This window comes from Phocoena phocoena, chromosome 5, assembly GCF_963924675.1.
Source record: "Phocoena phocoena chromosome 5, mPhoPho1.1, whole genome shotgun sequence".
Taxonomy (NCBI): Eukaryota; Metazoa; Chordata; class Mammalia; order Artiodactyla; family Phocoenidae; genus Phocoena; species Phocoena phocoena.
In genome coordinates, this window is record NC_089223.1 from 68007145 (window position 1) to 68033781 (window position 26637).

General features: G+C 39.6%; 1 protein-coding gene across 2 annotated transcripts in view; it reads left to right on the plus strand.

The window, feature by feature from the left end:
* Nucleotides 1-26637, plus strand: part of TEC (tec protein tyrosine kinase) — a 95453-nt gene that overhangs the window by 61835 nt on the left and 6981 nt on the right. For both annotated transcript variants that reach the window (XM_065877884.1, XM_065877883.1), the window contains exons 7-13: nt 3181-3246; nt 8326-8380; nt 12574-12653; nt 13829-13962; nt 17251-17325; nt 18072-18243; nt 18366-18582. In XM_065877884.1, coding sequence (XP_065733956.1) covers nt 3181-3246; nt 8326-8380; nt 12574-12653; nt 13829-13962; nt 17251-17325; nt 18072-18243; nt 18366-18582 — 799 coding nt within the window. The remainder of the gene's footprint in view (nt 1-3180; nt 3247-8325; nt 8381-12573; nt 12654-13828; nt 13963-17250; nt 17326-18071; nt 18244-18365; nt 18583-26637) is intronic.

Here is a 26637-nt window from a genome sequence, read left to right on the forward strand (position 1 = left end):
GTAAATAATGGGTAAATGTGGATAAACATAGGGGATGAGTCTTTGGCTTCATTAAGAAAGCTCTGTATCCTATGCTTACCTCTGAAATATAATCCTGTTTATATTCTGAGTTCCTGTGGATAGGAAGATGAGGACTTTTTTGTCCTGGTTAGAGCATGTCCTCCCTCCAAGTCTGCTTTCTCACCTCCTGTCCCACCCCCAGTTCTAGTTCTCTGTTCCTCAGGTCACTTCTGGAGAAGCAGTGGAAGCCTCTGGGTTGGGCAGGGTCCGTGTCTTCTGCTCACTTCTCAGCAGTGGTAGATCTCCTGAGTGCTGGTTTGCTGTGCATTATTACCTTTTTGGAAACCTTTTAATCTATGTTTACAAGAAGGTCATCACTGCTTTTTTTTGCCAAACACTGTAGAAGATGGATTTTTATTTTTTATTATAGACATTTTCAGATATCCAAAAAGTACATAATAGTATAATGGAGCCTCTTGTCACTTGACTTCAGAAATTACCAACATTTGGCCAGTCTTGATTTTAAAATCTTCCCAACTGTTTTTTCTCAAGTGTTTAAAACTAAATTCAAATCATCATGTCATTTCAGCCCTAAATCTAACTGCTAAAGATGTTTTTAAACAACTGCTGTGTCATTATCATACTTAATAATAAGGTAAAAAACATCATCTGTAGGCTTTCCTGCAACATTTTCAGGACTAGAAGAAGCATACAAATAAAAGCCCAGATATCATATGTTTAAATATTTAGAAGTTATAAGTCAAGCTAACAAACTGGTAAATAAGATATAACTTATCCTCCAGCTTGACAAACATACCTTCAAAATGACAAGGAAGGCAAGGTTTGGATTGGAGTTCCATGCCGGAACATGATAGTGCACAGAGAGCCAGCTCCCTGAGGTGTCTCCCTTCTCTCTTCCCTTCTGCCCTGGGCTCCATCTCACATGTACCATGTGAATCTCCCAGCCGTACATCCAAACTCTGTCCACATGGTTTGCAAAAGCCACCCCCCAACTTGGTCACTCCTTGGACCTGGGCTGGAGTGAGTGCACACAATCAGCATCATTTGCTTTTCAAAGGACGAAACCCATTGGGAAGGCCCACATAGGGCCTGGTAGTGGGCAGAGAATTCTGGGGCCCTAGTTACGCGGATGATGGTCCAGAGGAGGGCTGAGGGATCATGGGCTTTAGCATCCTCTCGAAAGTGTGAGGTCAGAGCAGGGACCCTCTGGCCCAGGTCTAAGGATAGTACCAACTCTGTAATTCTGGTTTCCCTTGATTAGCTCTAATCTGTATTTTACAGTTTAATCAAGGTTAAAACAAGGTCCACACATTGCATTTTGGCTGACAGGTCTCACGTCTTTCTTTTATTCTGTAACAATCCCTAGCCTTTTTTTTTTTTTTTCTCATTTTTGATTTATTGATAAAACCAGGTTATTTTCTCTATGAAATGAGCCACAATCTAGATTAAGCTGTTTGCTTCCACATGGTGTCATTTAATATGTATCTGTGTCCTGTATATCTGGTTGTTCCGCTTCTGATGATGCCAGGATTACTCGTTGGTTCAGGTGTCAACATTATTCCTCTATCACAAAGTTCTTTATCAGTGTTTCACCTGATGGTTTTGGCATCCATTGGTGATTATTGCTTAGATCCATTAGGGATAGCAAAATGGTGATTTTTCTAATTCTGTCATTCCATCTGCATGTATTAAATCTCTAAAGAAGAACTGCCTCATGAACCAGTTCATTTAGTTCATGCAGGAAAGGCCAGATACATTTTGGATTCTTATCTTTTACCAACTTTTCAGAAATAATGAGTTGATGACCAAGCTTCCTCTGTTGATAGCAATGGTAACCAGTAATGTTTTGTGTTATTATAGGTGCTTATATATTTGGTTTCAGTCTATTGCAGTCATTATTCTTTTTACTTGAATTGTCCCGTCGTGGGTCAGTGGTAGCTGTTTTTGATTGAGGACGCTTTTAGTCTTTCTCAGCTACCCTGCTTTCTGAATAAACTAAAATAGCTCAAGTTCATCTTGTATTTTTCCTGGCCAAACCTGCAGTTTGCCATTTCCCCAAGGAGTTCTGGCTCCTTGTAGTAAGAAGCAATATTTAGAGACAACAGTTGGCGTGCTTGGATTCTAATTGCCGCTGGACTGTTGTTGCTTCTAGGCCTTTCTCAGTGCAACAGAGCTACATATATGCACTGGTGTGTGTGTGTGTGTGTGTGTGTGTGTGTGTGTGTGTTTGTGTGTTATGAGTTCTTACTAATAGTTCAAATTCAAGTTTAAGATTACAAAGTTTTTACTCAACTTAGAAATTTTATACATTTATCTCTTTTATGTTGAAATTCTTGGCTCTAACCGAGATTTTACTTGCTATGATTGCTCCTTAAACTGTAATGTGCATAGGAGATAGGAGTCATCTGGGGTAAAATCAAAGATTCCATGGGCCTACATAGGCCTTCTCAGTTCAGATCTCTTGGGGTATGACCCAGGAATTGGCTTTTTTTCTTTTGGTTGTGCACCATGCGCCTTGCAGGATCTCAGTTCCCTGATCAGGGATCGAACCCGCACCCAGTGCATTGGAAGCACAGAGCCTTTAACCACTGGATCGCCAGGGAAGTCCCAGAATTTGCCTTTTTAACAAGTGACCTGATGATACCGATGTAGATGTCAGGCATGACCCTCTGTGAAACAATGCATTACACAGACTGTTGAGGTATTGGAGTGATGGGTGTTTTTATCCAACACTTCAACTTTTCTGAAGTAGTGGTTTCGTTAAAACATCCCAAGGAATTGTGACTTCAAAAGAAGCATCATGGAATATTAGGAAGGGCTCTGAAACTAGTCACAAGTTCAGAATTCAACTTATGGCCCCGTTGCTGCCTAGCTTTGAGACCTTGAGAAAGTCTCTCAACCTTTCTAAGCCTTAGTTTCCCCACCAAAAAGTGGGTACAGTAATGCCTGCCTACCTCAGAATTTTTGTAAGGATCAAATGAGGAAGTCCTTTGTAAAGCATCAAATACTATAGCTATATTTACTTACTGGGGGTCAGCTAGTCTTTCTTATAAGCTTTAGGCAGTTTTATACTTTATTCCGGAAAGGCAATAATTTTTCTTTTAGTACTCTCTCAGTAAAATAATTTCAGTTTATCTAAAGTATTTTTCTTATTTCTAGGAGTGAAGGATATATCCCAAGTAATTACGTGACAGGAAAGAAATCAAACAACTTAGATCAGTATGAGTAAGTAAAAGGTTATTTTGTGAATGTGGAGGACTAGAAACTGTTCTTATTTTCCTAATTATGTAAGACATTTTGGAGATTAATGGTTATCTTTCATTATCTTTAGAAGGATGTACTAACTTAACTCAGTTGTCTAGGATGGTAAATAGACGTTGTGAGAATTAGTTTCTATAATACACTTTACCTGAAGGTACTATGTGTGAATAGAATTACAGAAGTGAATATAGTTGAATTGATTTTAAACAAATCATAGCTTTAGCTGACCTTGAAATACAGCTTATTGTTCATTCATTCAAGAAATCAAAATACAGTTTCCCCGAGTGACCTTTAAAAAAACATTTGATTGTTTCTTTTTTCTAATTATAATAACAATATGTGATTATTGTTTTAAAATTCTTTGAAAATATGAAAAATGTTAGTAAGAGAAATTATTCAGAAATCAACTAGAGTTGGCCTCTGTCAACATTCATATATTTCCTTTCAATCTTTAGAATCATGCTGTATATACTGTTTTATATCCTGTTTAATTCACTTAATAGTATGAGTGTGAGTATTTCCTCATGCCATTAAATGTACTTCGAAAACATTTTAATGATTGCATTATATTTCATTCAGTCGTGAATTCTTCAAATGTTTACTGAGACCTTAGTGTGTATCAGGCACTGTGTGAGGCCTTAAGGGGTACAACCAGACATACGGCACGTGGATGTGCAATAATTTATATAATCATTTCCTTATTTGTGTGGCATTATGTTGTTTAGGCATCTTTATGTAAAAATACTGGGATACCTCTTCCTGCTTATTGTCTTAAACTAGATCTCTAAAAATCTACATACTGAGCTAAAGGCTAGTTATGAACGTCTTAAGACTCCTAATCATGCTGTCAAATTACTTTTCAGAGAAACAATGGGCTGCTGTTTATATGCTCACTAGCAGCGCATGGCCAGGTTTTAGTGAGAGGCTCATATATACCAAATACATATGAGCCTTTTGTGGTCATTCTGAGGGAGTGTATTGATGCTTCATTCATTTCTTTAAAAACAACACTGTCACCACCACCACCACCACCACAAAGCTGTTTCCTCTGTCCATGTTACTTCCTGTAATGTGAGTGTACCTTAAAAGTCTAGAAAAGGGGCTTCCCTGGTGGCGCAGTGGTTGAGAGTCCGCCTGCCGATGCAGGGGACGCGGGTTCGTGCCCCGGTCTGGGAGGATCCCACATGCCGCGGAGCGGCTGGGCCCGTGAGCCATGGCCGCTGAGCCTGCACGCCCGGAGCCTGTGCTCCGCAACGGGAGAGGCCACAACAATGAGAGGCCCGCGTACCGCAAAAAAAAAAAAAAAAAAAAAAGTCTAGAAAAGGATTAACAGATTCAAAAGTCCTAGCACTCGGTGGTGTGACCCCTCAAAGTTGTTTTAGAAGTAGGTAAGGGTATAAAAAGCATGTAACTAAAAAAAAAAAGTTGTTTTAGAAGTAGGTAAGGGTATAAAAAGCATGTAACTAAAATAGTGGTTTTGTTCTTGAATAAATTTTAGGAAAATAGAGTAAATCCTTAGAATTAGGGAAGATACTAAAAGGTAAAAACTTGGACCTGATTTTAAAGGCATCTGACTGAGAAGTAACTGGTGATTTCAGGAGGAATGTGCTTGGAAACCAGATAACCCTTATCTAAATGGGAGAACTCCCCTTATGACTCATGGGATTACAAATAAGGGTTTTAGGAAGTTTATGATTCATTGCCATGCAATTTTTGGGTGCCTGACTCCACCTCGGCATGACCGAGTGAACTTGCCGTGGGAGTCCCCTCAGCCAGCTGCCCAGGGACTGGGGATTCCATGTGGCGTGGTGCCAGCCCTGACTGGATGAGAAAGGAAAAACCGGTTCTCGGTGCTGACAGTCACTCCTGCTGTCTTTCCACTCCACTGTTTGTGTTAGATTTTGCTAAAGCCCATCCTGTAACACGTCTTAAATGTCTCCAGGGTTAAAAAGCCTTTTGCCAGCTGCTGAATCAAGAGCCCTTCTGCTGTTTGTTTGCAGGCAGGAGGCGTCCAGGCAATAACTGTCCACTGGGCTGGGCCCAGGACTGGCAGCCTGCAGCTCCCAGGGCCGTCAGTACCCTAGTTCCCACCCTCACACCCAGGTCCCGGCTGGGGGAGGACAGGACCATCGGAAGTGCTGCAGGAAAGAAACTGGGCTTGTTGTGGTCAGTAAGATGTTCTTGATGGAAGCATGCTAAAGGAGGAAGGTGACAGGAATGCAAGGTCCCTTAGAACAGGAAAAGTCTAGGACAAGGCTTTGCGTGGGTGATCCAGGAGGCAAGGGCCAAAGTGAGAACCGGCAGAGATTATATAGCTCATTGGTTGGTTGGTTGGTTGTTTTCAATTTTTTGTTAGTTTATACCTGTTGCCTCCATTTTCTAATTTACCCAACCCACTCTCTCCAAGAAGCTTGGCCAGGATCCATCCTTTCCAGAAGGTTGTCCCCAAAGCTGCTTTCCCCTCTATTCAGACAGCACTATGAAGTCCTGTCCCTCTGGAGTGTTTGAAGTGACTAGCCAATCTGAAACCCTCATTCCCATGAGGGTTTTGATATCTAAGAATGGAATGACAAGTTACTTACAAATCCTGGGCGTTCTTTCTAGAAGTATATAGTTCCTTCGTCAGGGGACGCTAACTAACCTCCAACAGGCATTTCTGTGCGGGCTCGTGGGCGACGCATGCGGGCTGGCGTCTGGGCGGCAGCTCTCCAGCTCACCACGTGTGCATCGTTCTTCCCGACAGGATGCCTTCAGCAGAGCCACTCTTGTCTTTCCCTCCTTGCCTGGTGATAGGTATCATGGAAGAGGAAGAGAAGCCACAAAGAACCGTTAGGAAATACTCACCACGAGATGAGTCATCTTTTTTTTTTTTTTTTTTGCGATATGCGGGCCTCTCACTGTTGTGGCCTCTCCCGTTGCGGAGCACAGGCTCCGGACGCGCAGGCTCAGCGGCCATGGCTCACGGGCCCAGCCGCTCCGCGGCATGTGGGATCCTCCCGGACCGGGGCACGAACCCGTGTCCCCTGCATCGGCAGGGGGACTCTCAACCACTGCGCCACCAGGGAAGCCCAATGACTCATCTTTCGATTTGTTCATCACTCCTTCCTCTTTTCCTTCCTTCAACGTACCCTTCAGGGTCTGAGTTTATATCCTAGGGAGGAAAACATCCTTTCTGGGGAAACTGCAAATACCATACAAATGACGACTTAGAATAGGATTTGTGCTGTGGGCTTTTTTTTCTTTCCTTATTTCTTTTATCCCTTCCCGGGAGCTTGAATATACCAAGTGAGGAAAGGACCTTTTTCTTTCTCTGAGTATCTTATATCAAATTTCTCTTGAGAGCCACAATCTAGCTTTACTGATTTCTTGCATCTGAATGTGAGCCTGAGCCTCCATCACTTACTCTCACTGTGAAGATGTGGGCTTGGATCTCCTGTGATTAATAAAGAGAATTTTGTTTTTTCAATCTTTCAGGTCCTGCTGGTTTATAATGCATAATGAGAGCTGCAGCTACCTTTTCTAATTAACTTTTATGGTTGTTTTTGGTATCCTGACAAATATTTCTCCTATCAGTGGGAAAGCTTTAGGGATAGAATCCATTCTGTTCTCCTCATTTATTTTATCCCTCAGTTGCATTCAGAAATTGATCAGAATTTAAATTTGTAATTTTGTTGAACTTGGTCTCAGGTCATAAAGTGGGGTCCACAACAATGAGATCTTAATACCCACAATTCTGAGGCCTGGTTAATCACTTCAGGCTCCACATAAAATAACAGTTTTTGGCTTGTGTTGAGATTATAATTTGTGTTTGTCCCCTCCAACTGCATGAAAGAATCCAGACCAAAAATGATCTTGTATTTTTTTCTTTGTATTTTTCCCTTCCTCAGTCAGGGAAGGCCTTTGTATTGGCTTGTCTCGGGGTGTTTGCTGGGACAAAAGCAGGTGCTGTTTCTTTTATAAAAGGCTGAGGCAGTGGTGGAAACTTCACGGGTTTAGAGGGGCCAAGCTGGTTTCATAACATTGGAATCCTTGGGAAATAGGACTGGATGGAGGATTCTCTGCCCACTAAAGTCCATCTAGAACAAACAACACAACACAAAACAAAAATCCAAGTTTAAAGCTGACAGTCTGAGTTCATCTTCTTTGGCCAACTTGCTCATAATCCCCTGGAGAGCATGGGCTAGGGGAAGCAGGGAGAGGGGAGTACCTCTGAGGATGAGGTGGGAGATGGCAGTATCCATCTTTCCTTAGGAAAGATTTCTCAAAGGTTAAGCAAGGGCACCCATATGCAGGGGCTTGGCACAGAGTGGTGGAAGGGCAGGTGCCACTGCTTGGCCCTGGTGGGATTCCTACAGTAGACCTTTGGAGGGCTGCCAGGGATCGGGGCTGTGCTGGAACCAGTAAGTCTGGAAGACCCAGGAGGCCTGCTCTTCTGTTTTGCTCTGTTTCTTTCAATACTTTGGACCTTCGTGAAATTTGTGGGGGAGGCTTCATGATGATTGGAGATGAAATCTACTGCCTGTTGGGGGCTTGGGATTAGATTTAATTGGAATCCAAGACAATAACGTGGTGACATTTCCTGCGTATTTGAGTCAGTGGGGTAAAATTCATTCTTGCTATTATTATAATAGTTAAAAATTGGAAATGATTTTTATGTTAAATAATGAAGAATCGCTTAAATAAATGATGGTGCATCCAGACCGTGATGCACAGGACTACACTGCTTTGCAAAGGTGTGTATCGTATACCGTTATATGAAAGATTCAGGTTCTGGTATAGCAAGTGTAGCTTGACCTCACTTTATACAGAAAATAAGAATGTTGGCATACATATGTGTCTTCATAAAAATACAGGTAGAAAAAGTCTGCATGTATGTGTATCCAAATGTTACTAGTGGTTGTCTATATTATTGAGATTATGAATGAGGCCTTGTTCTTATTATTTGTTATTGATGAGTAATATTATCAATACCTTGCTAATCCTAAAAAGAAAAAAGAACAATTCTAAAAACCTGAGGCCTTAAGCATACCTTTTTCTCTTCAGATGGTATTGCAGAAATATGAATAGAAGCAAAGCAGAGCAACTCCTTAGAAGTGAAGTAAGTGTTTGTACTTGTCTTGTGGGTTTGGTTTCAGCACAAAATCAATTGTAATGAATCCCTGATTAGTAATTCCACCTATCTCTGTTTCTAAAGCCCAAAAAATACTATGGCGTAAGTACAAGTTTTGGTTTTTTGAAATCATTTAAAAGTGAAGACTGCTCTTTTAGTTTCCTGGGACTGCTGTAACAAAGTACCACAGACTGAGTGGCTTAAACAGCACAAGTTTGTTGTTTCATGGACCTAGAGGTTAGAAGCCTGTAGTCCAGATGTCAGTGGGCGTGGCTCCTTCTGGGGGCTGCGAGGGACGGATCTGTCCCAGGCTCCTCTCCTTTTCTCCCCATGGTTCTTCCCTCTATGCATGCCTGGCTCTGTGTCCAAATTTCCCTTTTATAAGGACTCCAGTCATATAGGATTAGCCCCCCACCCCACCCCATGACCTCATTTTCACTTGATTCCCTCTGTAAATCTCCACAGAAGGTCACATTCTGAAGTTACCAGGGGTTAGAACTCCAAAGTATGTTTTTTGAGGGGGAAAGAATTAAACTGTTAACAATAGGTAATAGCTATACATGGGCAACATTTCTTTACTGTTTCTTACTGATTTATCATTTGCTACCTTGATATTAGTACTTAACATGTGTTTTTCCTTTTTGCTTGAAGTTCTTTGTTTTAAAATAGTTTACATCAGTGTTACGTGCTATCTTTTTTTAAATTTTTTTTTACATGCTATCTTTTATAAATTAAGTTTTAACACAATATTTAGTTGCCTTAAGAAATGTGCTAAAATTCTTACAAAGAATTTTACAAAGAAATCTTACAAAGAATTTAAATTCTTACAAAGAAATAAAGTGGAAGGATGAAATCTACTGTAGAGGAAACTAAGTGGACTTAATGAGGAGACAACCTGAGTCTAGCTGTGACTTTTCTCGTGTTTTTTGCATCTGTAAGACAGAGAGGTTGGATTAGAAGATGACCTCTGCAGTTCTCTGCATTTATGATCTAGTTATTCTATTTAGTAATTGCTCCCAGTCTTTTTTTTTTTTTACCTCTTTATTGGAGTATAATTGCTTTACAATGGTGTGTTAGTTTCCACTTTACAACAAAGTGAATCAGTTATACATATACATATGTTCCCATATCTCTTCCCTCTTGCATCTCCCTCCCTCCCACTCTCCCCAGCCCACCCCTCCAGGCGGTCACAAAGCACTGAGCTGATCTCTCTGTGCTATGCGGCGGCTGCTTTCCATTAGCTATTTTACCTTATGCTTGGTAGTGTATATATGTCCATGCCACTCTCTCGCTTTGTCACAGCTTACCCTTCCCCCTCCCCACATCCTCAAGTCCATTCTCCAGCAGGTCTGCGTCCTTATTTCTTTCTTTCTTTTTTTTTTTTTTTTTGCGGTACGCGGGCCTCTTACTGTTGTGGCCTCTCCCATTGCGGAGCACAGGCTCCGGATGCGCAGGCTCAGCGGCCATGGCTCATGGGCCCAGCCGCTCCACAGTATGTGGGACCTTCCCGGACCGGGGCACGAACTCGTGTCCCCTGCATCGGCAGGTGGAATCTCAACCACTGCGCCACCAGGGAAGCCCCTTATTCCTGTCTTACCCCTAGGTTCTTCATGACATTTTTTTTCTTAAAAATGTCAGCATATGGTATTTGTCTTTCTCTTTCTGACTTACTTCACTCTGTATGACAGACTCTAGGTCCATCGACCTCACTACAAATAGCTCAACCTCGTTTCTTTTTATGGCTGAGTAATATTCCATTGTATATATGTGCCACATCTTCTTTATCCATTCATCTGTTGATGGACACTTAGGTTGCTTCCATCTCCAGGCTATTGTAAATAGAGCTGCAATGAACATTTTGGTACATGACTCTTTTTGAATTATGATTTTCACAGGGTCTATGCCCAGTAGTGGGATTGCTGGGTCATATGGTAGTTCTATTTGTAGTTTTTTAAGGAACCTCCATACTGTTCTCCATAGTGGCTGTACCAATTCACATTTCCACCAGCAGTGCAAGAGGGTTCCCTTTTCTACAAACCCTCTCCAGCATTCATTGTTTCTAGATTTTTTGATGATGGCCATGCTGAGTGGTGTGAGATGATATCTCATTGTAGTTTTGATAGGCATTTCTCTAATGATTAATGATGTTGAGCATTCTTTCATGTGTTTGTTGGCAGTCTGTATATCTTCTTTGGAGAAATGTCTATTTAGGTCTTCTGCCCATTTTTGGATTGGGTTGTTTGTTTTTTTGTTATTGAGCTGCATGAGCTGCTTATAAATTTTGGAGATTAATCCTTTGTCAGTTGCTTCATTTGCAAATATTTTCTCCCTTTCTGAGGGTTCCATATCTCTTCCCTCTTGCATCTCCCTCCCTCCCACCCTCCCTATCCCACCCCTCTAGGTGGTCACAAAGCACCGAGCTGATCTCCCTGTGCTATGCGGCTGCTTCCCACCAGCTATCTGTTCTACGTTTGGTCGTGTATATATGTCCATGCCACTCTCTCACTTTGTCACAGCTTACCCTTCCCCCTCCCCATATCCTCAAGTCCATTCTCTAGTAGGTCTGTGTCTTTATTCCCGTCTTACCCCTAGGTTCTTCATGACATTTTTTTTTTCTTAGATTCCATATATATGTGTTAGCATACAGTATTTGTCTTTCTCTTTCTGACTTACTTCACTCTGTATTGCAGACTCTAGGTCCATCCACCTCATTACAAATAGCTCAATTTCGTTTCTTTTTATGGCTGAGTAATATTCCATTGTATATATGTGCCACATCTTCTTTATCCATTCATCCGATGATGGACACTTAGGTTGCTTCCGTGTCCTGGCTATTGTAAATAGAGCTGCAATGAACATTTTGGTACATGACTCTTTTTGAATTATGGTTTTCTCAGGGTATATGCCCAGTATATGCCCAGTTTTCTCAGGGTATAACTTCCTTCTGTAGTTTATGTTACGAGAGCAATAGCAGGTGACTTTGCTTGCTTCAGATGACACGTCACCTCTCCCTGCCCCTCTCCCTCTACATGATTCTTAACATGCCTCCCTGGTGACCTCACAATGAGAGGCAGCTCTAGGGAAGTGGGTAGCTAGAAGGCCTGGGGTCCAAATCCTGGCTCTGCTACTTACTAGCTGTTTGAGTTGGGGCAAATGTCCAACTTTTCTGTGCCCCATTTCCTTACCTGTAAAGTAAACAGGCAAGGAGATAACAATAGTACCTACCTCATAGGACTGTTTTGAGGAGTGAGTAGATCCACATATTAGAACATATTAAAACAGAGTAAGTGTTCAATAAACATGTTTTATCGATCGATTAACTGTTATAATCATTGTCCCTAATTGTTCTTATGAGATTTATTTGTGGGCCTTTATTTCATTCCATTGTCTTTCCTAGGAATAAGAAGAAAATTTATTTTATTCTGTTAAACACACTTTCATTTTAAAGCAATTTCAGTGCTAGAGATTGACTGTGGCATTATTGGTGGAGAGGTATTTGAGGTTCCTAGCTTCTGTTTCTTGCTCTTAGGCTAAGAACCTGATGAGGATTTAGCTTTTGGTCACTCAGCGTGTTGCTGCCTTTTGGGTTTCTCTGCTTAAGTTGCTTGTGCCTCTGTCTCTCCTTTCATAAAGAGTGATATTTAACATCGATTTCCAGGGGAATTGAGGATTTAAAAAAAAATCTTCCTATAAAGAGCACTGAGGTATTTACAGGAAAAATGCTGTGTGGATAGAAGGTGATATTGAGTCGGGATTCAAGCCTTATAGCAAATATGAAAAATGTATGAAATGAAACCCAGGCATTAAGAAATACATTTTTCAGTAACTGTTTCCCCACATGTCCAGGACATAAGGGAATTGCAAAATTTTGTCTGTTAGTTCTGGAAGGGCCCTGAGAGATTTTCTTGTTGAGATGTCTCGAACTAGTGTGTGTGAAGAGTTGTGATAGTGGGGAATTATGAGTGTGCTTTCTTTAATCTCACGGTTCAGTAATGTGAAGTGGAAGGTCACATGGATGGGGACGGTCACGTGGATGACTTACCTGTTGGTAAGTTGCGCTTCTCCAAAGCAGATTTTCTCGTCAGAGGATAATAATCATAAAATTATAAGATTGTGCTCTTGGATCTTCTCTGTGGCATTGGTATTATTGGACTGAAAAAAATTTTCTTCTTGGATTTTAGGATAAAGAAGGTGGTTTTATGGTAAGAGATTCCAGTCAACCAGGCATGTACACAGTCTCCCTTTATACAAAGTTTGGAGGGTAAGTAATCTCTCTCTCTCTCTCTGCTTAAAATCAGAGTTTTTATATGAAGTTCTTATATAGTGTATATGGATTCCTAATTTTCAGAAAATAAGCTACAATTCAGCATTAAAAAAATCTGAACTTGATTTCTAAAGTCTATACCATTTTTATATTCATATCTAGTAATTTTCCTCATTTTCTATATATATATTTGTTCTGAATGACTACAGAAACTTTAGCAACATTCCACAGATAATTACTTTGCACTGTGCTAGGTACTAAGGATACCACACTGAGCCAAGTAGACACAGACCCAGCCCTCCAGTAGCTTAGCGAGGGCTTCTTTCAGACAGGCAAACAGGCAGTGGTGGTATATGTGAGTGACTGCTATGCAGGGAGGGCAACGTGTGTGTGTGTGTGTGTGTGTGTGTGTGTGTGTTTGTGTGTCGGGGTGGGGGTGGGTGGTACTTAGCCCAGACACATCTGAGTTAGGCATTAACGTTGTCTACTGACATCCAATGTGAGACCTGACGGGTGAGGCAGGCAAAAGTTAGAGAGAGGGAAATGTGTTTCTGACACAGGAAATTGCCTGGACCTGGAAGTGAGCGAGCACTTGGTGAGCTGACAACAGTGTATTGTAGCTGGATTGTAGAATGGAAGGGGCAGGGGGCAGGGAGGAGAGAGAAGCCAGAGAGGTAGAAGTGGAAGACACATCATGTCAATGTCAAGGAGTTTGAACTTTATCTTCACAGCCCCAAGAGTTCTCTGGAAAGGATTTTCAGCAAGAGATGACTCAGGAAGATCTAAGATACCTAAAATAGAATGTGTACACGATTTGTACGTCTAGTTTATTAACTTTTAGAGGTCTTCTGGACATTTGCAACACCAACAGCAGGGACAAAAAGCAGTATCCAGCTAATAGCTATTTTAAGACTTTTAATTGTTGGTAAATGGAGTTTTGGTAAATGTTCTCTTTCACGATCTCATGCAAGGGACCAAGTGTCAGTTATCAGTGACCACTTTATAACTTCCATCTGTTAATTTGAAAGGTGAAGCTAAGAAGAACATGGGGGAAAATAAAATTTGTGTAGAGAATAGAGGGGGCCGTATGTAGGGACCCTGGTAGAAAACACCTTAAGGGTGAAGTTACATTATTCCAACTTAGTTCTAACACATTCTGATTTTTGTTACAGAGAAGGTTCATCAGGTTTCAGGCATTATCATATAAAGGAGACAGTGACATCTCCAAAGAAGTATTATCTGGCAGAAAAACATGCTTTTGGTTCAATTCCTGAGATTATTGAATATCATAAGCACAATGCAGCAGGTAAGTGAGCTGTTAAAACCTATTTCAAATATAAAGTAGTGATTAAAATGATTAGACATGGTGATGAATTCTAATTCATAAAGGTTAATTCATAAAGGTTAATTCATAAACCTTGAGCAGGTTTATGTTGTAGTTAATTGTAGAAAGTGATTGATTTAAAATTACTGCATATTAAGGAAGTGATATATACAAAGAGAAATCAGAAATAATAACTCTAAAGAAGCCCCGTTTTGACCTTAAAACACAAGTTATCCTTATCGTGTGTGGCAAACGTTCACATCTGCCACATACAATACAAGGTCTACATCCTTGGTACTGACAAAGGTTCTTTGCTTGACCCAACTTTAGTCAGGCTCCTGGACCATCTCCTGGGCCCATCTGTACACTTCCTTATAAAATCCAGTTTTGGCAATAACCCTGCTAAGTCACTTTAACCAGAACCCCTTACCCTTGAGATTTGATGTCTAATCACCCTCAATAACTGGTCGGGTTCCTCGCCTTCCACCATCCCCCCGGGTAATGTCTGGGTACCCTGGCTTATTTCAGCAAGAATCTTGTTCCATTAGTTTGGCCAGAACCACTCTAAGCCCTCCCTGCATTGATGTTTCTTTTAGTAATTTTCCATCCACTGATTCCCCACCCTTCTTCTTGGTTGTGAGTTCTCATTTGTCCAGGTTGTGTTCAGAGTCGGGCCCATCTCTCTCCCCCACTTTAAAATCCCATTGCAGTGGTCCTTATACCTATCTTAGTGGTCCTCAATAAAGCCTGCTGGACCATCTTTAAAAGCGTCATTGAATATTTTTTTTTCTTTAACAGTACCAAACTAAAATCCAATGTGTGTCTATGTCGCAGCTGTCACAGAAGCTGCCAGATGAGCAGCTTAGGTTTAGGCCTGTGTTAGAGGCTTCCAAAAACTAGCGTTAAGAATGTCCCAGACACGTCTTCCATCTTCCCAAATCTTTGCTACACTTAACCACCAGAGTGGAAATAAACCAAACATCAAAAACAAAACCAGAAACCACATTTGTGCCCTTGGAAGCTCCAGAGGATGAGATCGAAAGATTTCTAGCCTTTGGCTTCAAAGATGTAACTGAGCAGGGGTTAGCCAAGTGTCCAACCCAATCTATGGAAAATTAACTTTTGAAATTTTATCGAAGGCCTTTGCCAAGTTTGTTGCTATTTGTGACTCTCTTCACGTCTCTCAGATAATGATAGGGATGGTTATTGAGATATAATTTACACACCATAAAGTTCACCCACGTGATGTGTACAACTCAGTGGTCTGTAAATTAGTATATTTACAGAGTTGTGCCAAATGTCACCATAATCTGAGGTCATTTTCAGCATCCCCCGTGCATTACCAGTCACCCCTTAACCCCTTCCACCAGTCCTGCCCTAGGCACCCACTAATCTACTTTCTATCTCTATAGATTTGCCTATTCTGGACATTTCATGTAAATGGAATCATACCGTATGCAGTCTGTTCTGACTAGCTTCTTTGAGCATAATATTTTTGACATTCCTCCATGTCGTAGCCTATATAAGTACTCCACTCCTTTTTAACGATGAATAATAATCCATCGTATGGATTTTGTTTATCCATTTTGTATCATTCATCAGTTGATGGACATTTGGGCTGTTTCCACCTTTTGGCCATTATGAGTAATGCTGCTGGAAACATTTGTGTACAAGTTTTTGCATGAAACATGTTTCATTTCTTTTGGGTACTAACCTAGGAATGGATTTGCTGGATCATGTAATAACTCTGTGTTTAACATTTGAGGAACTGATTTCATATCAATTTATCCCCTGAAGAACTTTTTCTTATCTTTTATTCTAGTCTTTTTCAGCATTCACGTTCCCCTATTCCTTTCTTCTTGTTCTTGTGTGAATTGTTACGCTTCACCGTTATCTCAATTCACTCATTCCAGAAACATGTATTAAGTGCCTACTGCATGCCAGGAACTGTGCCGGACGGTAGGGATACTATGGTGAACTAGATGGCTATTGATCTTGTCTCTCCCAGATCTTACCATCTGGTAGGGGAGACAGAGAAGTACGTAACAATATTAAATTACTATGAGATACGCTGTATTAGAAGAAATACATAGTGCTACAGGTGTTTATAGGAGAAATACCTGGGATTTCTTATTTAGTATTGTAAGCAACTTAAGTTAAAGGATTTAAGGTACCTCACCTATTTCCAGTAGTTGTGTTATTCCCAGTCGTTAATATCGTAGAGTCCAGTTTTTATGCTAAGATCACAAACGCTGAGTTATGTCAGGTACATCACTTTAATTTTAGCAGGCTACTGTAATTCCATTTCATAATTCAAATCTCATACTGGAAAAGAACATGAAATAATAATTGATAATAATTGTTGGAAACCTTTGAACATCGTTTAAAGTGTTTGCAAGACACCATGCTAGCATAGTGCCTGACACACACTGCATTTAAAAAAAAATGTTGAATGAATAAAAACGTATATTTTAAAAAGATGAAATTGTCGGCTCAGAGAGTAGTGAAACCAAGCAGGACCCTGTGGGGGCCTTCCTGGGTACAGAAGCTCCTCTGCGTTTCCCGTTTTTTGTTTGAAAAAGAGAAAAAAGGCTTTAGTCTCCTAGGCCTTCCGCAAGCTCCAACGAGCAGGCTCAAGCAGTTAATGTTAGTCACAGGACTCCTAGTTCCTCCTGAAGGGATGTAGATAACAATCTGATGCGTATCTTTTGAGTCGCTCTGCAGAAACTAAGACCCCCATCCAGGTGGAGGAGGGTGACTACATGCTGACCACAAGCAGGTAGACCCCAGGCTGGTTGGAACCAGAAGGTTGACGATTGAGATTCCTGAAACATCACCCTGTTACCTACCATCAGCCAATCAGAAGAAGGTCCAGGAGCTGATCACTTGTCTTACTACCCTCTCCCCTAACAATGTCTTTAAAAACCCTTGTCGAAGGCCACTGGGGAGTTGGGGTCTTTTGAGTACAAGCCCCCCGTTCTCCTTGCTTGGCCCTGCAGTAAACCTTTTTCTGCTCCAGGCTCCGACATTTTGGTTTGTTTGGCCTCAGTGTGCATCAGGCACACAGGCTTGGTTTTGACAACAGTAGGATCGTTGTCTTCCTGCCTTCCTTTAGTTTTTGCTAGCATATAGCGGAGGGCTATATGTACACAAAGAAGATGAGCACTAAGTGAATAAATGAATGAATTTTGTAAGTGAGTTTCTAGTTTAGTGCTTTACCATGCAGAATGATTGAGTGAATTCAACTCTAATACTCTTTTCGGTTTCTAGGACTTGTCACAAGGCTGCGGTACCCAGTTAGCACAAAGGGGAAGAACGCACCAACCACTGCAGGATTCAGCTACGGTAACTCCTTTTTTAGTTGCATGGCAAATTTTTCTTGAACCCGTTATCACAAGACCAGTTTAGATGTGTAGAATTCCACATAGCGGAACTGTTTTTGTATAAGTTTACCGTGTGAGATGTTAGATGATTACACTTATAGCTGTAGTGACCCTAGGTTTTCTGTTTTCATCATCATTCATTATTATTTGGTAGAAAACTGTCCGTCAGTGAAAAATAAGCATTACCATGTTACTTCTAAAATAAATCAAAGCCTTTCCTGCTTCTCACTGGGCTTGGTTGGCTACTCACAGGAAAGTAAAGATGGAGGTAATAGAGAAGACATGTAACTTGATTGTTCTACTGGTGAAAGCCTTTTAAACAGGTTACACTCTTTCCAACTTGATGGAATTGAAACAGAAAAAAAAAACTTCAGGGGGAGGAATGGTAAAGGAGGAAGTATTTGTTTAAAAAAGGAAAAAGTACCCTTAACTTTCAAGCTCCATTATTATTAGCCTATTGTGTAGCATCTTCTTGCCTTCTTCAGTTTACTTTGCTTTTACTGTGACAGCTGAGAAGGGGTCCATCCTCCCCAGAGGGAGGAAAGCCACCTTCTGTTGCTTATGGGAAGGTTGCAAGTCTGCTCTGTGTTGGTAATTGTATTACCTTGTAAGTTTTAGATTGACCTTGGTTATAGTTTCTTTGTTTTCCACTGATTCCTACTGTATTCTCCTGATTAAATTTTATCACTTTCCCCCTCTGTCTCACAGAAAAATGGGAGATTAACCCTTCAGAGCTGACCTTTATGAGGGAGTTGGGGAGTGGACTCTTTGGAGTAGTAAGGCTTGGCAAGTGGCGAGCTCAGTACAAAGTAGCCATCAAAGCTATTAGGGAAGGTGCCATGTGTGAGGAAGATTTTATAGAAGAAGCTAAAGTAATGATGTAAGTTTCTACATTTTTTTCTGGCTCCCCTTTTTGTATTAAAAAGTGGCCCCTTGCCAGCTAACACCCCTGGTGGTTTCTTTCCCTGCAGTAACTCTGTGTATGCATGACTTCCCTCTCAGGAAACTGACACACCCGAAGTTAGTACAGCTTTATGGTGTATGCACCCAGCAGAAACCCATTTACATCGTTACCGAGTTCATGGAAAAGGGATGCCTTTTGAATTTCCTCCGACAGAGACAAGGCCATTTTAGTAGAGATGTGCTGCTGAGCATGTGTCAAGATGTGTGTGAAGGGATGGAGTACCTGGAGAGAAACAGCTTCATCCACAGAGACCTGGTAATCGCAAACCACCTGCCTTCCCATCACCAGCCAAACTCCTTTGTAATCTGGGTCAGCAAATGAGGAATGACGTGTTCATACCCAAGTTTTGTTCTCAACAATATATCACTGTTACTCTTAAATGTGGTCAATTTAACGTGCCCCATAGTTTTAACAGAAAGATCTTTCTTAAATCTAATGCATGTAGTATATAATTACATAGGTACCTGCTTATTAAATCATACACAATTACATAGGTAATATTTCCAGGTTAGTTACCATGCATTGCATTTGGTCTTCTTAAGAATCCCATGAGATAGCTAATCATAACAGACTTTCTGACCACCATTGTCTTATAGATAAGAAAATTAGCATCAGAGAAGTGAAATGACACGCATATGGTGATAAATGGGAAGTTAAGGGTTGACTCATCCTTTGACTCAGTCCTACGCTGTTTTCCATCTCACACACTAGAAGCTGAAATTGTAACAGAAATCCTTTCGTTCATTTTCTTCACTGGGAAGAGATGGAGTCGACGTCAACTCCAGAAAATACCAGAAAAAGTAATCTGTTACTGGTTCTAAATTATTGTGCTGGAGACGCTTCTTAATTTTTCCTCTCTCTTACTCTGTCTCCCTCTCTTCTCCACTCATTTTTTCTTTCTCTTTTTCTTCTCTGCCTATTCTTCCCAAATGTGTCTATTTTCAGTACGTTGGTAGAACCGTTAGTCCCTGTTAAAGTATACAGTACTCTATTATTAACTATAGGCATCATGCTATATCTTAGATCCTCAACACTTACCTTGTAACTGAAAGTTGGTACCCTTTGACCAACATCTCCATTTCCCCTAACCCCCCAACCCCTGGCAATCACCAGTATAGTCTTCCTTTCTGTGAGTTCCATTTTTTTTCCCCCTTAGATTCCATATATAAGTGATAGCATATAGTATTTGTCTCTGTCTGGTCTGTTTCACTTAACATAGTGTCCTCCAGGTTCATCCATGTTGTTGCAACTGATGAGATTTCCTTCTTCTTTTTATGGTTGAATACTGTTCCATTCTGTCTGTGTATATATACACACCACATTGTCTTTATTCATTCACCCATTGATGGACACTTGGGTTGTTTCCATATCTTGGCTATTGTGAATAATGCTGCTATGAATATGGGAGTGCAGATATTTCTTTAAGGTACTGATTTTGTTTCCTTCAGCTACATACTAGGAAGTGGGACTGCTGGATCATATATATGGTAGTTCTGTTTTTAATTTCTTGAGGAACCTCCATACTGCTTTCCATAGTGGCTATACCAATTTGCATTCCCACCGACAGTATACAAGTGTTCCTCTTTCTCCACCTTTTCTTTTTTGGTTATTTCTGAGATACACATTTTAAAGTAATAACTAGAATTATGACTTATAACATTATACCAGAACATATAAGATTTTTAGGAATTTCATGTAATGTCAGAAACATTTATATTAACATATGTCCATACAAATAACCCAAAGAAAGTTTAGTATTAGTTGTTTATTTTTTTTAATTTCTGAATTTTATTTTTTTATTCAGCAGGTTCTTATTAGTCATCAATTTTATACACATCAGTGTATACATGTCAATCCCAATCGCCCAATTCAGCATACCACCACCCCGTGGCTTTCCCCCATTGGTGTCCATACGTTTGTTCTCTACATCTGTGTCTCAACTTCTGCCCTGCAAACTGGTTCATCTGTACCATTTTTCTAGGTTCCACATACATGCATTAATATATGATATTTGTTTTTCTCTTTCTGACTTACTTCACTCTGTATGCCAGTCTCTGGATCCATCCACGTCTCAACAAATGACTCAGTTTCGTTCCTTTTAATGGCTGAGTAATATTCCATTGCATATGTGTACTAAACTTCTTTATCCATTCGTCTGTCAATGGGCATTTAGGGTGCTTCCATGACCTGGCTATTGTAAATAGTGCTGCAATGAATATTGGGGTGCATGTGTCTTCTTCAATTATGGTTTTCTCTGGGTATATGTCCAGTAGTGGCATTGCTGGATCATGTGGTAATTCTATTTTTAGTTTCTTAAGGAACCTCCATACTGTTCTCCATAGTGGCTGTATCAATTTACATTCCCACCAACAGTGCAGGAGGGTTCCCTTTTCTCCACACCCTCTCTAGCATTTGTTGTTTGTAGATTTTCTGATGATGCCCTTCTAACTAGTGTGAGGTGATACCTCATTGTAGTTTTGATTTGCATTTCTCTAATAATTAGTGATGTTGAGCAGCTTTTCATGTGCTTCTTGGCCATCTGTCTTCTTTGGAGAAATGTCTATTTAGGTCTTCTGCCCATTTTTGGATTGGGTTGTCTGTTTCTCTAGTATTGAGCTGCATGAGCTGTTTATATATTTTGGAGATTAATCCTTTGTCTGTTGATTTGTTTGAAAATATTTTCTCCCATTCTGAGGATTGTCTTTCATCTTGTTTATGGTTTGTTTTGCTGTGCAAAACCTTTTAAGTTTCATTAGGTCCCATTTGTTTATTTTTGGTTTGATTTCCATTACTCTAGGAGGTGGATCAAAAAAGACCTTGCTGGGATTTATGTCAGAGTGTTCTTCCTATGTTTTCCTCAAAGAGTTTTATAGTGTCCAGTCTTACATTTAGGTCTCGAATCCATTTTGAGTTTATTTTTGTGTATGGTGTTAGGGAGTGTTCTTCTTTCATTCTTTTACATGGAGCTGTCCAGTTTTCCCAGCACCACTTATTGAAGAGACTGTCTTTTCTCCATTGTATATCCTTGCCTCCTTTGTCATAGATTAGTTGACCACAGGTGCGTGGGTTTATCTCTGGGCTTTCTATCCTGTTCCATTGATCTATATTTCTGTTTTTTTGCCAGTACCATATTGTCTTGATTACTGTAGCTTTGTAGTATAGTATGAAGTCAGGGAGTCTGATTCCTCCAGCTCCGTTTTTTTCCCTCAAGACTGCTTTGGCTATTAGGGGTCTTTTGTGTCTCCATACAAATCTTAAGATTTTTTGTTCTAGTTCCATAAAAAATGCCATTGGTAATTTGATAGAGATTGCATTGAATCTGTAGATTGCTTTGAGTAGTATAGTCATTTTCACAATATTGATTCTTCCAATCCAAGAACATGGTATATCTCTCCATCTGTTGGTATCATCTTTAATTTCTTTCATCAGTGTCTTATAGTTTTCTGCATACAGGTCTTTTGTCTCCCTAGGTAGGTTTATTCCTAGGTATTTTCTTCTTTTTGTTGCAATGGTAAATGGGAGTGTTTCCTTAATTTCTCTTTCAGATTTTTCATCATTAGTGTATAGGAATGCAAGAGATTTCTGTGCATTAATTTTGTATCCTGTGCAACTTTACCAAATTCATTGATTAGCTCTAGTAGTTTTCTGGCGGCATTTTTAGGATTCTCTGTGTATAGTATCATGTCATCTGCAAACAGTGACAGTTTCACTTCTTCTTTTCCAATTTGTATTCCTTTTATTTCTTTTTCTTCTCTGATTGCCGTGGCTAGGACTTCCAAAACTATGTTGAATAATAGAGGTGAGAGTGGACATCCTTGTCTTGTTCCTGATCTTAGAGGAAAGGCTTTCAGTTTTTCACCATTGAGAATGATGTTTGCTGTGGGTTTGTCATATATGGCCTTTATTATGTTGAGGTAGGTTCCCTCTATGCCCACTTTCTGGAGACTTTTTTATCATAAGTGGGTGTTGAATTTTGTCAAAAGCTTTTTCTGCATGTATTGAGATGATCATATGGTTTTTCTTCTTCAATTTGTTAATATGGTGTATCACATGGATTGATTTGCATATATTGAAGAATCCTTGCATCCCTGAGATAAATCCCACTTGATCATGGTGTATGATCCTTTTAATGTGTTGCTGGATTCTGTTTGCCAGTATTTTGTTGAGAATTTTTGCATCTATAGTCATCAGTGATATTGGTCTGTATTTTTCTTTTTTTGGAGTATCTTTGTCTGGTTTTGGTATCAGGGTGATGGTGGCCTCATAGAATGAGCTTGGGAGTGTTCCTTCCTCTGCAATTTTTAGGAAGAGTTTGAGAATGATGGGTGTTAGCTCTTCTCTAAATGTTTGATAGAATTCACCTGTGAAGCCATCTGGTCCTGGACTTTTGTTTGTTGGAAGTTTTTTAATCACAGTTTCAATTTCATTACTTGTGATTGATCTGTTCATATTTTCTATTTCTTCCTGGTTTAGTCTTGGAAGGTTATACCTTTCTAAGAATGTGTCCATTTCTTCCAGGTTGTCCATTTTATTGGCATAGAGTTGCTTGTAGTAGTCTCTTAAGATGCTTTGTGTTTCTGTGGTGTCTGTTGTGACTTCTCCTTTTTCATTTCTAATTCTATTGATTTGAGTCCTCTCCCTCTTTTTCTTGATGAGTCTGGCTAGTGGTTTATCAATTTCGTTTATCTTCTCAAAGAACCAGGTTTTAGTTTTTTTGATCTTTGCTATTGTTTTCTTTGTTTCTATTTAATTTATTTCTGCTCTCATCTTTATGATTTCTTTCCTTCTGCTAACTTTGGGTTTTGTTTGTTCTTTTTTCTCTAGTTCCTTTAGGTGTAAGGTTAGATTGTTTATTTGAGATTTTTCTTGTTTCTTGAAGTAGGCTTGTATTGCTATAAACTTCCCTCTTAGCACTGCTTTTGCTGCATCCCATAGGTTTTGGATCGTCGTGTTTTCATTGTCATTTGTCCCTAGGTATTTTTTGATTTCCTCTTTGATTTCTTCTGTTATCTCTTGGTTATTCAGTAATGTATTGTTTAGCCTCCATGTGTTTGTGCTTTTTACGTTTTTTTCCCTGTAATTCATTTCTAATCTTATAGCATTGTGGTCAGAAAAGATGCTTGATATGATTTCAATTTTCTTAAATTTACTGAGGCTTGATTTGTGACCCAAGATGTGACCTATCCTGGAGAGTGTTCCATGCACACTTGAGAAGAAAGTGTAATCTGCTGTTTTTGGATGGAATGTCCTATAAATATCAATTAAATCTATCTGCTCTGTCGTGTCATTTAAAGCTTCTGTTTGCTTAGTTATTTTCATTCTGGGTGATCTGTCCATTATTGTAAGTGAGGTGTTAAAGTCCCCCACTATTATTGTGTTACTGTCGATTTCCTCTTTTATAGCTGTTAGCAGTTGCCTTATGTATTGAGTTGCTTCTACATTGGGTGCATATATATTTATATAATTGTTATATCTTCTTGGATTGATCCCTTGATCATTATGTAGTGTCCTTCCTTGTCTCTTGTAACATTCTTTCTTTTAAAGTGTATTATATCTGATATGAGGATTGCTACTCCAGCTTTCTTTTGATTTCCATTTGCACAGAATATCTTTTTCCATCCCCTCACTTTCAGTCTGTATGTGTCCCTAGGTCTGATGTTGGTCTCTTGTAGACAGCATATATATGGGTCTTGTTTTTGTATCCATTCAGCAAGCCTGTGTCTTTTGGTTGTAGCATTTAATCCATTTACGTTTAAGGTGATTATCAATATGTATATTCCTATGATCATTTTCTTAATTGTTTTGGATTTGTTTTTTTAAGTCCTTTTCTTCTGTTGTGTTTCCCACTTAGAGAAGTTCCTTTAGCATTTGTTGTAGAGCTGGTTTGGTGGGGCTGAATTCTCTGAGCTTTTGCTTGTGTGTAACGCTTTTGATTTCTCCATCGAATCTGAATGAGATCCTTGCCGGGTAGAGTAATCTTGGTTGTAGGTTCTTCCCTTTCATCACTTTAATTATATCATGCCACTCCCTTCTTGCTTGTAGAGTTTCTGCTGAGAAATCAGCTGTTAACCTTATGGGAGTTCCCTTGTATATTATTTGTCATTTTTCCCTTGCTGCTTTCAATAATTTTTCTTTGTTTTTAATTTTGTCAATTTGATTACTGTGTGTCTCGGCGTGTTTCTCCTTGGGTTTATCCTGTATGGGGCGCTCTCTGCTTCCTGGACTTAGGTGGCTGTTTCCTTTCCCACGTTATGGAAGTTTTCGACTATAATCTCTTCAGATATTTTCTCGGGTCCTTTCTCTCTCTCTTCTTCTGGGATCCCTATAATGCAAATGTTGTTGCATTTAATGTTGTCGCAGAGGTCTCTTAGGCTGTCTTCATTTCTTTTCATTCTTTTTTTCTTTATTCTGTTCTGCAGCAGTGAATTCCACCATTCTGTCTTCTAGGTCACTTATCCGTTCTTCTGCCTCAGTTATTCTGCTGTTGATCCCTTCTAGTGTAGTTTTCATTTCATTTATTGTATTGTTCATCTCTGTTTGTTTGTTCTTTAATTCTTCTAGGTCTTTGTTAAACATTTCTTGCATCTTCTCGATCTTTGCCTCCATTCTTTTTTCGAGGTCCTGGATCATCTTCACTATCATTATTTTGAATTCTTTTTCTGGAAGGTTGCCTATCTCCACTTCATTTAGTTGTTTTTCTGGGGTTTTATCTTTTTCCTTCATCTTGTACATAGCCCTCTGCCTTTTCATCTTGTCTATCTTTCTGTGAATGTGGTTTTTGTTTCACAGGCTGCAGGATTGTTGTTCTTGCTTCTGCTCTCTGCCTTTTCTTTTTTGCCAGCTGTTGTCATCTCGTGTTTTTGTTGATATTCGTTCTGAGAAGTGAGAGGTGATATCTCATTGTGGTTTTGATTTGCATTTCCCTGATGATTAGTGGTGTTGAACCCCTTTTCACGTACCTATTGGCCATTTGTGTGTCTTTTTTATTTTTTTTTTGGCCCTGCCACACGGCTTGCGGGATCTTAGTTCCCCAACCAGTATTGAACCCATGCCCCCTGCAGTGGAAGTGTGGAGTCCTAACCACTGGACCACCAGGGAATTCCCTTGTGTGTCTTTTTTGATCAAGTGTGTATTCAGTCCTCTGCTCATTTTTCAATCGAATATTTGCTTTTTTGCTGTTGAGTTGAATGAGTTCCTTATATATTTTAGATATTAACCCTTTATCAGATATATGTTTTACAAATATTTTTTTCCCATTCTATTGTTTGCCTTTTCATTTTGTTGATTGTTTCCTTTGCTGTGAAAAAACTTTTTACTTTGTTGTAGCCCTAGTTATTTATTTTTGCTTTTTTTGCCCGTGTTTTGGTGTCAGATCCAAAAAATCATTGCCAAGACCATGTCAAAGAGTTTTTCCCCTATGTTTTCTTCTAGGAGTTGTATAGTTTCAGGTGTTACATTTAAGTCTTTAATCTATTTCAAGTTAATTTTTTGTATGGTGTAAGAGTAGGGTCCAATTTCATTATTTTACATATGGATATTTGAATTTGCCAGCACCATTTATGGAAGAGATTATCCCTTCCCTTTGTGTGTTCTTGGTGCCCATGTTAAAGATTAGTTGACCATATATACATGGGTTTATTTCTGGATTCTCTGTTCTGTTCCATTGGTCTATGTCTCTGTTTCTGTGCCAGTACCATACAGTTTTGATTACTATATTTCTGCAATCTAGTTCAAAATCAGGAAGTGTGATGCCTCCAGCTTTATTCAGTTTCAAGATTGTTTTGGCTATTCAAGGTCTTTTTAGTTTCGTATGAAATTTAGATTGTTTTTTATATTTCTCTGAAAAATGCAGTGGAATTTTGTTAGGGTTGCGTTAAATGTGTAGATCCTTTTGGGTAGTATGGACATTTTAGCAATATTAATTCTTCCACTCTGTGAACACAGGATATCTTGCTGTTTATTTGTGTCTTCTTCAGTTTCTTTCATCAGTGTCTTATAGTTTTAAGTGTACAAGTCTTTCACCTCCTTGGTGAAACTTATTCCTACATATGTTAATGTTTTTGATGCTATTGAAATTCACTTGCTTTCTTAATTTCTCTCAGTTCATTGTTAGTGTATAGAAACAAAACTGATTTTCCTATGTTTATTTTGTATCCTTCAACTTTACTGAGTTCTTTTATTACTTCTAACAGTTTTTTAGTGGAGTCTTTAGAGTTTTACATATATAAGATCATGTCATCTGCAAACAGAGACAATCTTATTTTCTATTCCAATTTGGATGCCTTTTATTTCTTTTTCTCACCTAGTTGC